The 14,215-nt window shown below is 32.0% G+C and overlaps 1 protein-coding gene across 3 annotated transcripts in view; it reads right to left on the reverse strand.

Moving 5' to 3' along the window:
* Positions 1 to 5,819: 5,819 nt before the first annotated feature.
* TRIQK (triple QxxK/R motif containing) overlaps positions 5,820 to 14,215 on the reverse strand; it is a 76,793-nt gene continuing 68,397 nt past the window's right edge. For all 3 annotated transcript variants that reach the window (XM_014592025.2, XM_006159573.3, XM_027776172.1), the window contains 2 exons: positions 12,539 to 12,624; positions 5,820 to 6,860 (listed from right to left, as the gene is read on the reverse strand). In XM_014592025.2, the coding sequence (XP_014447511.1) occupies positions 6,747 to 6,860; positions 12,539 to 12,624 (200 nt within the window). In that variant the 3' untranslated portion in view covers positions 5,820 to 6,746. The remainder of the gene's footprint in view (positions 6,861 to 12,538; positions 12,625 to 14,215) is intronic.

The raw sequence follows: 14,215 nt of genomic DNA on the forward strand, positions 1-14,215 counted from the left end.
TTTCCTATATGAACTATATTTTAGAGTAATGATATAGTTTTCAAAGAAAAATATTTAAATTTATTCATGAAAGAATGTATGCTTGTGTACATCCAAGACAGAAGCACACTCCACCAGGCTTGTTCACATTGCTGTCTTCTTCCTCCAGTTCACTGTCCTGCCAGGATCCTGGACATGTACCTACATGCCTGGCATGTTTTCAGGCCACCTAGGTGGCAGGGAAGAACTTGAATGGCAGTGCACATGAGGCTTCCAGCTCTGCAGTCCAGCACACTATGGACTGTGCCACAAAGCTGGATCAAGAAAAAAACTTTTTTTAAAAAAAAATCTCTAATAAATGCTGAAAGAATGATACAAGTGTGCTATTTGGGATCTAAAAAACAATTATGATTGGATGCTAAAATCTATAGATAAAATGTTTATGGAAAACCTTATTTTTGTCAGTTTATACAAAATTTATATAGAATCATGTGCTAGTAAACTAGCACATGAACCTGGTAAATTTCTGCAAGGGAAGTGGAACACATATTATATGCCTCATTATGTACTATGAAATGCTCTTGACTTAAAAACAAACAAAAACAAAAAAAAACTATCTGGATCTAATGTACTTAAGTTCTAATTATCAATTTATAGAAAATAGAAAAAATAAAGGACTAAAATAAATAATACAATGAAAAAGACCAATTCTAGAACAGTAGACATTCAAAAGGACAAGCCACCTGGTTTCTTCAGCAAATCAAATGCATGGAAGAAAAAGAGGTTTGTAATAAAATAAAATTAGGAAGCAGACATACAAGTGAATGTAGTACTGACTTGATTCAAAATCTACTGTAGGCCCAGCTGCTATGGCACAATGGCAGCACAATGCTCCGCAATGCTAGATGCCATATGGAAAACCAGGGTTGTATTCCCAGGCTGACGTGAACAGGCCAGCAAGGATACATGCCTGAGATCCTGGCAGACTGGGAAAGACTGATGGGAAGGATCATGTCATCAGAGCCTGCTGACAGTGCCTCTCCTTCTCTCTCATGAAAGAAACTTTTCTAAAAAGAGAAAATCAATACATAAATAGACATTTGGAGACAAATGGGGACAGGTAAATATTGACTTGGTATTGGATGATGTTAAGAACTTCCTGTTAATATGAACCATTAAAACTAGCAAAACAAAGAAAAATTCAGCATTCTTCTCAGTAAGAGATGCACTTTCAAGATAATATTACTGTATATGGGATTTCTCTTAAAAATACTCAATTGGGGGTCAGAAGGTGGCATGGTGGTTAAGGCTGCTAGACTCCCACATGGCTGACCACAGTTCAAGTCCTAGGCTGGTGGCTTGCTTTCTCATTTTCTCTCTCTCTTTCTCTCTGTCTCATTCTGCCTCTCTCTTGTCAAATAAATAAATGAATAAATAAAGTTAAATAAAATAATTCTTTTAAAAAATACCTCAGGTTATAAAACATTAAGGAAATACATAAAAGAATGGCAAAATATTGATAATTGTTGAAACCAGGAGTTGGTCACATATATTACTCTGGCTACTTTTGTGTAATACATGTGATTAGTGATTAAAAAAAAAAGAGATTAGAAGTAGTAGAGAAAAACTGGTAAAGATCAATGATGATTGTAAGTAAAAGATTAGAGAAAATTTCATTAAGGATAAAGTATGAGAGAGTGTTTACCTATAAAAGTAAAACTAAATTTCAGAAGATAAAGTTTTAGAAGTTAGCAAAAGCCATTTAAATAAGATGCCTAGAAGCACTCTTGATACCTGCATCACAAATGCTTGGAAACTAGCATTATGAACTTTTTGTGCAGGGGTTATTTTTCTTTAGTCGACCAAGCTTTAACACACTGTTTCATGTAAAGCATCCTAAAAGGGCTAAGATTCTGGACATCCTTCTCATACCATTGCAGCAGAATTCTATCCACCCTTTTTTCTCTATAAAGCCTTCTAAAAAGGAAAAATCTGAATTGTGTTTTATCCTGGGACACACAGAGAAGGCAATCCACATTCAATAGAGCAACTGCCAAAGCAGTGTTTTACAAGCAGATGGATAGATGAACACTAAAAAAGATGAAAAACTAGAAAGAAATTAGATATTGAAATCAATTTCTTTTAGGCTCACCATGAAACTTCCGTTTCACACAAACAATTGTATTTGAAGAAGTCAGAAAAAAAAAATGGCATACTAAGATGGGTGCCCGTGAAAACAGAACTTTACACATGCTATAGCCTTTATAGTCACCATTTACTTGATTGGTCCAAATATTTATAGTTCATTGTTATGACTGCCAAAACTGGCAACCACAAGGATTGTTGTCTCAATTAGGACAGTAAACAGATTGTCTCTTTTTTTAATGAAAAAATCTAAAATGTAATACTTCACAGTTTAACATGTTTATTCATCTAAACGAGCTAAAAAATAATGGTGCGACATCTGTTCGAGAGGCATTGGTACCTCAAATTTTGGCTGCTTCCCCACCAATTTGGTTGTTGTTTTAAAAAATGAAGAATAGGAGGGGGGTACTGTCATCAAAAAAATCTTCTGGCATGTAAAGTATCTTATTTTTCTTGAAATAAGAATCTCATATCTGTTGCTAGGGATAAGAAAAAAAAGTATAACAAGGAGGCAGTGTGCTGAGTACGGCTGCAGCTCAATTGTTGTAAAAGAATGACTGATCCACTACGGTTATTTCCACACTGGCACAGTTCTTTACCTAACTCGTACAATCCCCTTTATGTTTACCTGTATAGCTAAAACCTGAACAAAATGGTAAGAATGTTTCGGTAGATACCAAATTAACCTGTTAACATTCTTGCTGTGGGTTGCACTGATTCTAGTTATACTGTCGGTGGAACAAAACTTAACAAACACCATTGTATCCAGGCTACATTGGAGCAATTCTAATCAAAGGAGGCAATGCTGCTAAGGGAGAAGGGATAGGAATCTCCCCCAGAGAAATGCAGGTAAGTGTAAAGAAATCTAATTGTTCATAAGGAGAGAATATTAAAATTATCTTACGGAGTCTCTAGTTCAACAACTTTGTTTTATGGATAAAATACATTAAAATGAAAAACATTAGATTTCTAGAAGTTCATTTCTGAAGCTTATTTACCATACAATTTGCTCTACTAAGTCATAATTGACTATGTAACTTTAGTTGGAAAAATATAATGCTTCAGTACTCACATAAACATGGAGGGGGAGAGTTTTCAAAAAATTCATGGAAAATGCATTTTATAACAAAGTTAAGCATAGACTTAAAAATTGTCTTGCATGAAAATAAACTCGTACTTTAACTCCATTTTCCCAGTAACTTTTGGAAGTCCCTCTTTATAATAAAAATTTAGCTCTGTTTTTATTTGGAGTGAAGACGCATGCTAAGTTGAATTCAAACATTAAATATGGATTTTAATAAATGCTATAATAAAACTAGCATATTTAATTTTTAAAAAAGAGTAATGTTTTTATTATATAGTAATCTTAATGCTAATTGTCTTGATCTTAAAGAGAACCAGGATAAAATATAACTAAGTGTGTGTGTGTGTATATATTAATACAGCCACCTTTCTCTTTCTCTCTCTATAAATATCCCAAGAAAACCAGTGACCATAACTGCTAAATTAATCGCTATTATAATTTCTAAGCCTTATTTATTATTCAAATAAGTTTTGATCATCTAGTATACAAAAACTCTGCACCAGACTCTGAGATGACTAAAAGACATTTTAAATTTTAATGTGCATTTATTAAACTTATATGCAGATCACTATACTATCAGAATTACAGAAACAAATAAGAATATAGTCAGAATTTTATAATTATTGATTGTGGTAAGAGTATTTCTTCTTTATGAAAAATGGAAAAGATAAAAAACCATCAAGTATTTAACCACATTAAAACAACCAACCCACCCTATATTCGTACTAAAATAGGCTTTTTGTTTGTTTTTAAAAAATTCTAAAAGAAGTTATATTTGTAGAGTATCTCCTTTCAAAGGAATTTATACATTCTTTACCTCAATCTAAACTTGCATGCAAAATAAGAACCAGCCATCCTTCAAACTTCTTTCACAGTATTTCATAGGCTATATGTTAAACCTGCTACATGAGTTAAAATTTATTCCAAGTGTATGCTAACAAATAGATTCTAACATTCTGAAAAGTCATTATAATTTTTTTCTGTTTTGCTTTCTGAATTACTGTGAGCAGTGAATTATTGGAGGGGAAATACTCAGGCCTAAAATTTGTGTCTGCTGCCAGTCTCAGATTTATGCCAAACTCCACTCACTATTCAAAAGTGTGGTCTCCTGAAACAGCAGGCCGGATATCACCTTTCTGTCTACAAAGATTCAAACCAGACTTTCAATCTGGGATTTCTGTACAGAGGATTGGCGGATTCCCAGTTAATGTGAGTTCAAAAAATTTGCATTTCACAAAAGCAGGGTTGTATAAACTTACATTGTCTCACATTACCTGCTGCTTTCTGAAATCATAGTTTCTCTTTTAGGACTTATGGTTCTCTAGGGCCATCATAAGTCAAGAAGCCATACCAATGGACAAGCTATAGACTCAGGATATCAATAAAACTAGGCAAAGAAACTTGCCTAGAATTATACAGTATGTAGACCGATATTTATTACTATCAGGGAAAACGTTTTTTTTCCTCAAAAGAACACCTTCAGATTATAGCAAAATGGTACAGTTTTTTTTTTTTTTCCAGGATGATGAATTTTCAAACATTTCCAAGAGTAGAATCATCTATTTTAAATACTGTAAACTCTGTTATATCTCAGTTGGATAGGTATCTAATGAATACCTATTACATTTCCTCCTATTTAAATTACCACTGAAAACTAGAAATAATCTTTATTTAATATGACTGTTTAAAACACCATATGGGAGGGGAAATAACTAAATGAAAATTGTTCACGTAAATGTGATGGGAGTGGGGGAAAGCAGTATTTCTTGACATGTGGCATGTCACTCAGGAAAGGAAAAGGCCCATCATATCCAAAATGCCAGCTTGGATATTCCCTTGCCTCCCACTTCACGAACAGACATACCACATGGCATTAAATGCTGCAACCTTTCCTAAAAATGCCACTTGGATTGGCCCACTGTGGTGGGTATATAAGAACTCTGGGTCTGTCTTTTGAGTTTGTGAGTTCAAGGGGAAGAATCCAGTAAATAACACTGGCTAAATTTTGCCCTCAGATGTTTGGCATAAAAAAATCTGTGAGGATAATGGAACCTTTGGCTGTTTTCACACTGATGAAATAAATTATCCTACTTGAAAAAATTCTACAGAACATAATGCTACAGTCACATTCAAGTTTTTGCAAAAGTACCAAAGAATATCTGCTTTTTAAAAGAAGCTATCTTTATAAAGCCATATATACTCATAGGGTATCTACTAAAAATTTCTACTCTTGGCCAGGATGAAAAAAAAATCTTAATACTTTATTTACTCTTCATAAATACAGTATATACACTACAAACTCTTTGGGAACATGTTTCAAACTATTAATTTTCTATGCATTTTTATATAAGGTAGAAGCTAACAACTTCTCTTTGAACAAATATTTTCCCATTTTCTAACCTTTATGTGTTCATGTTTTTAAAAAATATTTAAAATTTCAATCACCAGTAAAAAATATTGAACATACTAGTCATTATGCTACAACCAATGTAAAATAAACTTAAAAAGTATATAAATAGAAAAGTATACATGAAAGTAATACTAGGCCTACATTTTCTACTATTAACTTTTAACTAGAGTTCTAATGGATTAACTCTCCAGAGACAAAACGTAAATTTTTAAAACAATTTTGTATTGTCCGGATTTAGAAGACAAACCAGGAAAATGATTCTGCATAGATAGGACTTCTGTTATCACTGTTGTGTGAAAAACACCGCACAATGAAATGACAGATTGTTACATATCTCCCTAACAAGAGGGGCAAAGGGATACTGCAAGCAGCCAGAACAACATAATTAAAATAGAATTCCAAGCTTATATTAATAGAGTAATAAGTTAATTAAAATCAAGATCAAGTGAACTTTCTATTTACACCAGTTCAGACAGCCCAAGAGGAAAGGAACTCTATTTTAGAGACATATGTGACTCTTTGAGCTTCTGTCATCCAGGTGCCATTTCTGACGAAGCACATGTGCAACGAACAGTTGGCAAAGAAGGAAAAGAGACTGCTGTAGATGTATGTGCAGATAGTCTCTCTAATGATATAAAATACGTCTGGAAAGAAAGCAGAGCTTCTTTGTAAAATAAAAAAATCCCATCACTTTTCATTCCTTCTTAAGCACTGAATATGATTTGAGTATGTTTCTGTAAATGAGGACATATACTTTTATTTATGATATATAGAGGACAAAAATAGATTTGGTAATGTGTAAATGATAAAGTTATACACATGAATTGGCTAAGGCATCTGAAAAATTAAGATCTGCTTTCCATTTTATCTAAAGGAGCCAGGTATAGGGTGCTGTTAAAAACAGAAGGATTTATAAAAGTATCTGGTCATACACCACATATATTATAGGGCTAGGTAAGATTCTTCTCTTGATATTCAATGCAACTGTTTGAAAAGATATTTCTGTAAACTAAAAATACCAACAGAAAAAAAATCCAGCTATACACTAATTCAGTACATCAGATAGTATTGGTCCCAAAAGGTGCTTTTATAAAATTATTTCCATTTCGTTCATTGATTGCTGCTCAGCTAATCTTCATCTGGGTCCAAATCAGGATCAGCATCTGTGGATAGTCTGAGATAAAAGAAAGCATAGAAAGCTAAAAGGAGGGCGAGGAGAGCTGCAAGCACCAGGCCAACTTCCTGGGAAAGAAAGAAAAAAAAGAAACAAAAAACATTAGACTTGCAATTGATAAAGAGATGGGCTTATGTTACCACTTAGGTCAGATAAAAATAACTGTATTATTCTATAGTCTAGAGTGAATCATTTCAACCTAAGACTCACACTCTTTTCATTTAACATTGTTTTTGCCATAAAGAAATTTACTTTGTATTTGACAACATCCATTGCAATGACAAGTATATCAGTGGTTGGGTCATATCTACTATTATTTCCAGGTAATTAGATTTCTTCCCTAATAGCAAGATTATAATTTATCATATTAATATATTGTCATAGTTTGTATACCAAAATGTCACCATAAGAGTGCATTTTATTCCTATATGACTCATTTATTCTCTATTTGACTATATATTTAACTTTATTTCTTGATTCAATATATTATATATTGGAGCAATGTATCTACTATTAATAATAGATTTCATTAATATATTTACTATTATTGATGGCATTTAGACATAGATTAAAAAATACTCTTTTTTTATTGGGAAGAAACAGTTGCTATAATCAGTTTATAGGTTATGTCTTTGTACACATCTTTATTAAACATTACTTTGCTGTAATTTTAATTTTTAAATTCTAAATTCTACGACTTATATTGTGAGAAAATTTAACTGAGTGGAGCTAATTCATGAATTATGAAGTGTGATTTATTACAACTATTGAGAATGGCCTTGGATCTTTCACTTGGTGATTTGATGTAGATTATATTAATTGCAATATATCAAAATACTGTAAAAACTGTAATACATATCATTATTGTATATTGCCTTTCAAAAAAGTGTGTGTGAATGTGTGCACTCATACATAGACATACACACACCAAGTAGTTTTCTCAATGTATCATTTTGGGGGGAATGAAGCAGGTAGAGCACAGGTTTAGTATCCCAAAGGGCCTAATATTCCTTTCTAATTTTCACTTGTGTAATACACTCTTTACCTGGCATTGTTTTATGGAGCAAGAATTCATTTGCATTTACATGCATATAGTTTACATTCCACAGGAATGTAAAATCAATAATTCAACATATGTCACCTCATAAACTTTAAAAACATTAGAATGAGTTTAGTTTATAATGAACATAGAACTTTTTACCAGAAAGTTAAAAGTACAAAGACATATCGGATGCAGATTTTTAGTCCATAACTACATTTGTTTAGATTTCTAAAATATAAAAATAAATAGTAATAAAAACTGTGGGGTTGAAAAGTTCAGTGTCCATAATTTTCACAAGGTTTGATTTTTTAAAAAATATATATATCAATATAATGTCAAAGAAAGATGATATTTTCTTTGTTGCTGTTGGAACACTTTGGCATCTCAAAAGGGCATGGCAGCATCAGACAGGTTTCATTTATTTTCTTATATCCACAGCTGTGCTCTCAGACCCATCTGGTTACACAGCTACTAATTTTAAGAGGATGTAATAAACAAGTGACACACAACTGCAAACTCCATCTGTTCTGTATAGTGGACAAGAAAACTGTTCAACAGCAGTCACCGTTCACCCAACCTTAATGCAAAAATTAAAGTTTTTACTCCTGATTGGAGGCCATGACTGTCTTATTGATCAATTATAATTGTTGTTTTTCAACTCTTATCCTTAACACAACTCTGCGCCATCTTCACTATACACGTTCAGAATTTGCAGAAGCATGAAAAAGAAGTTTAAGGGTGGGAAGCAGAGACTATTCAGAGAACACAACTTGAGAGGCTCCATTAATTCAATTACATTCGATTAAAAGATAGTGTGGGGAGTGGCTTACAAATTGTTGGATGGGGAAGAACAGCACATTATTTTCTTTAAAATGTACCTATTTTGTTGAGGAGACAAGCGTTATGGAAGCTGTTTGGAGGAGTAAAACAATGGTAAAATACTTTCAGGATGCCGGTGACACCAGCCATAACTTAAGAGACCTGTAGACATTTATGACTCCCCCTGCTGCTTGGCCATTTTTAGCTTTAAATCAAAAATAACAAAAAAGGAACTAATACAATATTTCAAACTGGCTCATCCCGAGGGGTTGTTGACAGGATCTGGTTGACACATCAATATTTTATTGTAACAAAATCAAATTTTTGAGCCTTATTTTATCATTATGATTATGCTTTTTAAATAAGCCTTTTAAAAATAATTAAATAGATCCATTTTCCTTCTGAATACTCAGGGATATGGCTATTTGCAGTCTAAACTAATTTTTACTGAGGCTGTGATATTTGCAAAATAGTCTCCTAATTGAATAGCAACCAAATGACAAATTCAGTTGTGCAAATATTTTTTAGTTGGCACTCATTGAATTACTGGGTCATAAATTATGACATTTTATTTGTATTTATAAAGCAAGAAAATAAAATAGCTTCTCAAAAGAAATTTATTCCAGATTTTAACATGTCATTCATATCTTTTCTTAAGAATTATTATATTTACCTTTATTTATTATTATTATTTTACAATTTGACCAGAGAGAGAGACAGAGAGAGAGAGAGAAAGGGAAAGTGAGAAAGTAAGATGCCAGGTCCGAGACTTGAACCATAGTTGACCATGTGGGAATCTGGTGCCTTTAATTACTATATCACCTTCTAGCCCCCACATTGTCCAGATCTTATGCTGAAATCACTAACTGAGGTCCCAAAATATTTCCTATTCCTCCACATTCATTTATCAAAAAAATAAAAATAAAAAATGCTAGATTCTTCGGAGGCTAAAGCTCTTGTTACATAATTCTTCTTACCTCTATCCTGATTTCTCAATCAAGATTGTTGATTGCATACTATAGTTAAACCTGGATGTGATTTCTTTATTTTTTTTTTTTCCTAATTTGCCCAAGGGCCTGGGCACTGCTGAAGACAGAGAGAGATAGTGGGAAAGCATCCCCCCATCGGTGATGGTCATGCCTCAATCCCTTATCTTCCGTCTCTCCACTTTTGGAATTTCGAACAGGTACACAGGATTGCCTGTTCACAAGCCACTGTATCTGGGGCTCAAGCCTCATAGTTGGCCACGTGGGATCCAGCCACCTAAACCACCATGCCAACAGCTGGCCTAGAAGTAATTTCTTGCACAAGTTCATCCAAGATGATCACATTTTATCTATCTTTCTTTCTACAGGTTCTACAATACTGTAATTTCTAAATAGTGAAGAATTGGGTAATATTTGTATGATCATTATATAAAGTAATATTAAACATAATGCTTTCAAAAATCTTATAACACTAATATCCATAATACTATCACCACAGTAAAACAGAGCATTTCATAATGTGTAATGTAGCCATACAATGCAGACTTAGTTGTAGGAGGGGATCTTTCAGCATAACAAACACTCCAGAGAAGTCTTATTCATTCAAAGAAATGTTTTTCTCAATCAACTAATAATTCATAAATGACATCTATGTGCTTTTATCACTTAATTCTCTGGACCACCTAATAAATAAATTTACATTTTATGTATAATCTCCATTTTACAAATGTGCCAGCTTAAACTTAGTTAGGTCTTGGCAAGAGCAAGGGGCAAAAGGGATTTATCCTAGGTGTTATGATCTTGTGTTTTGTGTTGTTGCTATTGCTGTTATTTTCTATCCCTAAACCTGATCATATTTTCTATAGATTTAAACCAACTAAAGAGCATAACTGGGATTCTTTTGAAAGAACAAGAAGCAAAGTAATAAAATATTACAATGTTATGGTCATTCTGTATCAACCAGATAAGAGTCAAACATATTTGATGTTCATTAGTCCTTAGTTGCTTCCCTGACATTATCAATATGGATAAAATCACTCACTGGGGAAATTAAAAAGCATTAAATGGCAATTGCTGAAAGAAACTTCGTTATTTAAAATCCTATGCCAAAATGACAAGGCAATCAAAGTTTGACAGGGCAAACTAATTATTATGCCAGATTTGAAATGTAAAACACCTCCATAGTTCTGATTTTAAAAGTTTCGTATCATCTTAATGGGCTCTTCACATAAATTTTCAAGCAAAGTAAACAAAATTCAAGGTTAAGATCTTTGTTTTCAACAGGTTTACAAATCAGAATGATATGTTAGCTTATTAAAAAAGGAGCTATGCTCTGATGTCACTTAGAAATGTCCTGTGTGTGAAATTGTAAATAAAATCTATGAAAAGATTGTTCTCTTTAAAAGACAAATTTTACATTAAAAGAAAAAACTGGTAAGTGCAATATAAAGTATACTTTATCTCATATGGGTACATGGCTGTCTCTTCAAATTAAAGCAAGAAAAATTTTAAAAGCAAATAGAAAAATTTATACAAAAGATATATAAATTAATGGATGGTTTAACTATTTTTCTAATCCTCATATATAACTATTCATAATATTGTGCCACAAGTGGATTTTGTTACCACAATATTTTTCTAAAAATCAAAAAATACCCTCTGTGTTATGTAATATAAAAGAACGTGGCATATTGCTTTGGAGGACAATGACAATGTTCTCACTTTAAGAGACAACCACCAAGTAACTAAACATAAAGTAAAAAACTGAGAACTGCTGTTTAGAAAAGTCATGTCATCAAAATCTTTTTGAATATGAATGCAATTTCATATGAAATATTTAAAAATTCAAAAGATTAATCTCTCGTTTAAACAAAAAGGCAATTTATTCTCTTGCATTGAAAACTGACACGCGGCACTAACTGAGGACACTGTGTTGTGAAAACATACAGCATCACACGGCAATGCTTGATCAAAATCAGCAATCAGGAGCAAAAAGGAGGCAGTGTTTCATGATCGTAATAGCAAATTCTGGAAGACAACCAAATATATCATCTGGCAGTTCAACAGCTGTTACAGCTTGGTAGTAATACCTTGGCATTTGCTATAAGCTATAACTTAGAAAAATTGATTTTTCATCTGCCAGATAAAAACCAAAATCTCCTTTTAACATTTTAATATTTAAATAAGATATATATACTGATCATTTTATTTTACATATTTGATCATAGGGCTGGCAAATTCATTTTTCTATTAATAGTTTAATTCAACTCTAAATACTTGGCAAAAAATTGACATGGATAATAATATAAATGTAATTTTGTTGAACTTCATTGTCCTAGCACATTGAATTAATATCTGCTAACATCATTCTCAGTTGCATTTATCCCTCTTAAGCAGATAAACACTGGTTTTCTAAAAGAACAAGTTTGGGAACGTCATCAGAATTTCATCATAAAAATATACTAACAAGATACACAGAATACAATTCCATGTTTTAAAGATCTAAGTATGTTATTATTAGATATTATTACACCTAAAATTTATACAAGCATAAAATAAAATTTATTGACCACAAAATAAATTTTTGACTAAGGCTACATACAAAATTGAAATGTTAAAACAATATGTACAATAGCTAAAGGAAAAAATAAATTGAAACTCTAAATATAACTGGTTCTCTTAAGTGACACTGTGTTTTATTTTAATCCCTGTCACAATCTAAGGATAGAAAGGATGTTTTCCATTAAGTAAATTCTTTACAAAGATCTTCAATTCTGGCATCCTATTTAGATTTTGAAATGTCATAAAACATTTAGAATTCAACATTTATGCAATCCAGTTTCAGAAAACGAAATGGCATGCACATATCAAGTTTTAAAGTTATCAGACAGTGGTCTACCTTTATGCCTATTGCTGTTTTCTTTGCTTCTGCTTTTAATTTGGTTGCTCGTAAAATAGGTTTAGTTTTTTTATAATCCTGTTTACCTAGAAAGAAATAGTTTAAGACAATGAGTTACGCTTATATATAATTCAAGTTTAACAGTCATCTGAAATGTCAAAGAATGTTTAAATAGAATAAAAGAGGAACACAGAGCTGCAAAGTAGTTGCTAATTGTGGTAACCATAAACTTGTCACCCAAAGGTCAACTTTTCCTCCTCTTCTTTCTCAGGAAGAAGATTCAAACAGACGTATTTGACTTGATGTGCAGTAAATGTCAAAAAAAGATAAAAACTTAATATAAAGAATAAGAAATTTAAAATAAAGATAGTAAACTTTTGAAATGTACCTAGAAACAAATCATAAATAAATGAGTTTAAGAAAGATCCTATCAATAGATAGTTAATTTTGTCTTCATAATTGCAGAAAAATACTTCATTATAAATTTATTTTACTACAAATATATTAAGTATCCAAATAACCAACCTGAAAAATATCTCTTAGTTTTCTCTAAGAGCCTAGAAAAAGAATCTATCAATAATTAACTTTTGACCCCTGAATCCAGTAGGAAAACCGGTATTTAACATTTTTTTCCTCTATTTTAATAAAGGACAGGATAAATATGGCTTGATAGAAGATGATTTAGGTATTATATTAAATCATCTATCACATTTCACAGTCAAAAATGAATGAAACTAAGTGAGAGCCACATTTCCTTTTTGTCTACTCTTCTGTGAGCCCACCAATGAGGAACAGAAGAGGTATTACACAGCCTGGGGAAACAATGTTTATCCACTGCCACCATCACCACTGCCACCACCACCATCCCAAAAGCACTGACAAGAATAATATGCATTTTGTTAAACTCTTAACTAAAACTTGAGTCAAACAATCCGCAAATATGTTATTCCAAATAAGAGTTACCAATAATTCCTCCAACTCTTTTATATTCTTATTTTACCTCGCTGTTTCCACCTTATATTCTTTCTTTTCAGTGATCAGTTTTGTTCCCTAACTTGTCCCTAAATGTCCTTTATTGAAAGAATACAACTTCTAAGTTTAATTTCCACATCTTCCTTACGTTGAAATAAATCTGAAAGCCGTTATCTAAAGTATATCATAAAAATTTAATGTGCAATATAATTCTTAATGTGTCTGCTAATGATTTAAAAGTACCTTTAAAATTCCATATAGATTTTTAGAATAAAAAAAATGGCAGAGAGAAGTGAGTCAAATGGATGGGGGTAATGAAGAAATACTATATTTGTATTCATTAGACACATAAACGTATTTGGTTGAAGAGTTATGTACTTTTTAAAGGGGTAGATGCTCTTTCCTTAACCACTATCGCATAGCAGTCATTCTGTATCTATGAACATGCGAAAGTCTAATAAATATTATTTGATGATGGATGGGATTTAATGATCCAGAAATGAGCCAATTGTAAAAAATGTATATCAAATGATCTAAATTTAAACATAGAATGAACAAAATACAGAAAAATACTACTCTGATTCATTTTAAATTAGAAACATTTAATTTTGCTGAAAAAAATTTCGACAAGTGTTCACTTTGATTTCACATCTCAACAGTCAAACTATTCATGTCATTATTCCTGCTAAGATATAAACAGTTCAG

This window comes from Tupaia chinensis, unplaced genomic scaffold (genome assembly GCF_000334495.1).
Source record: "Tupaia chinensis unplaced genomic scaffold, TupChi_1.0 Scaffold000636_1, whole genome shotgun sequence".
Lineage (NCBI taxonomy): Eukaryota > Metazoa > Chordata > Mammalia > Scandentia > Tupaiidae > Tupaia > Tupaia belangeri.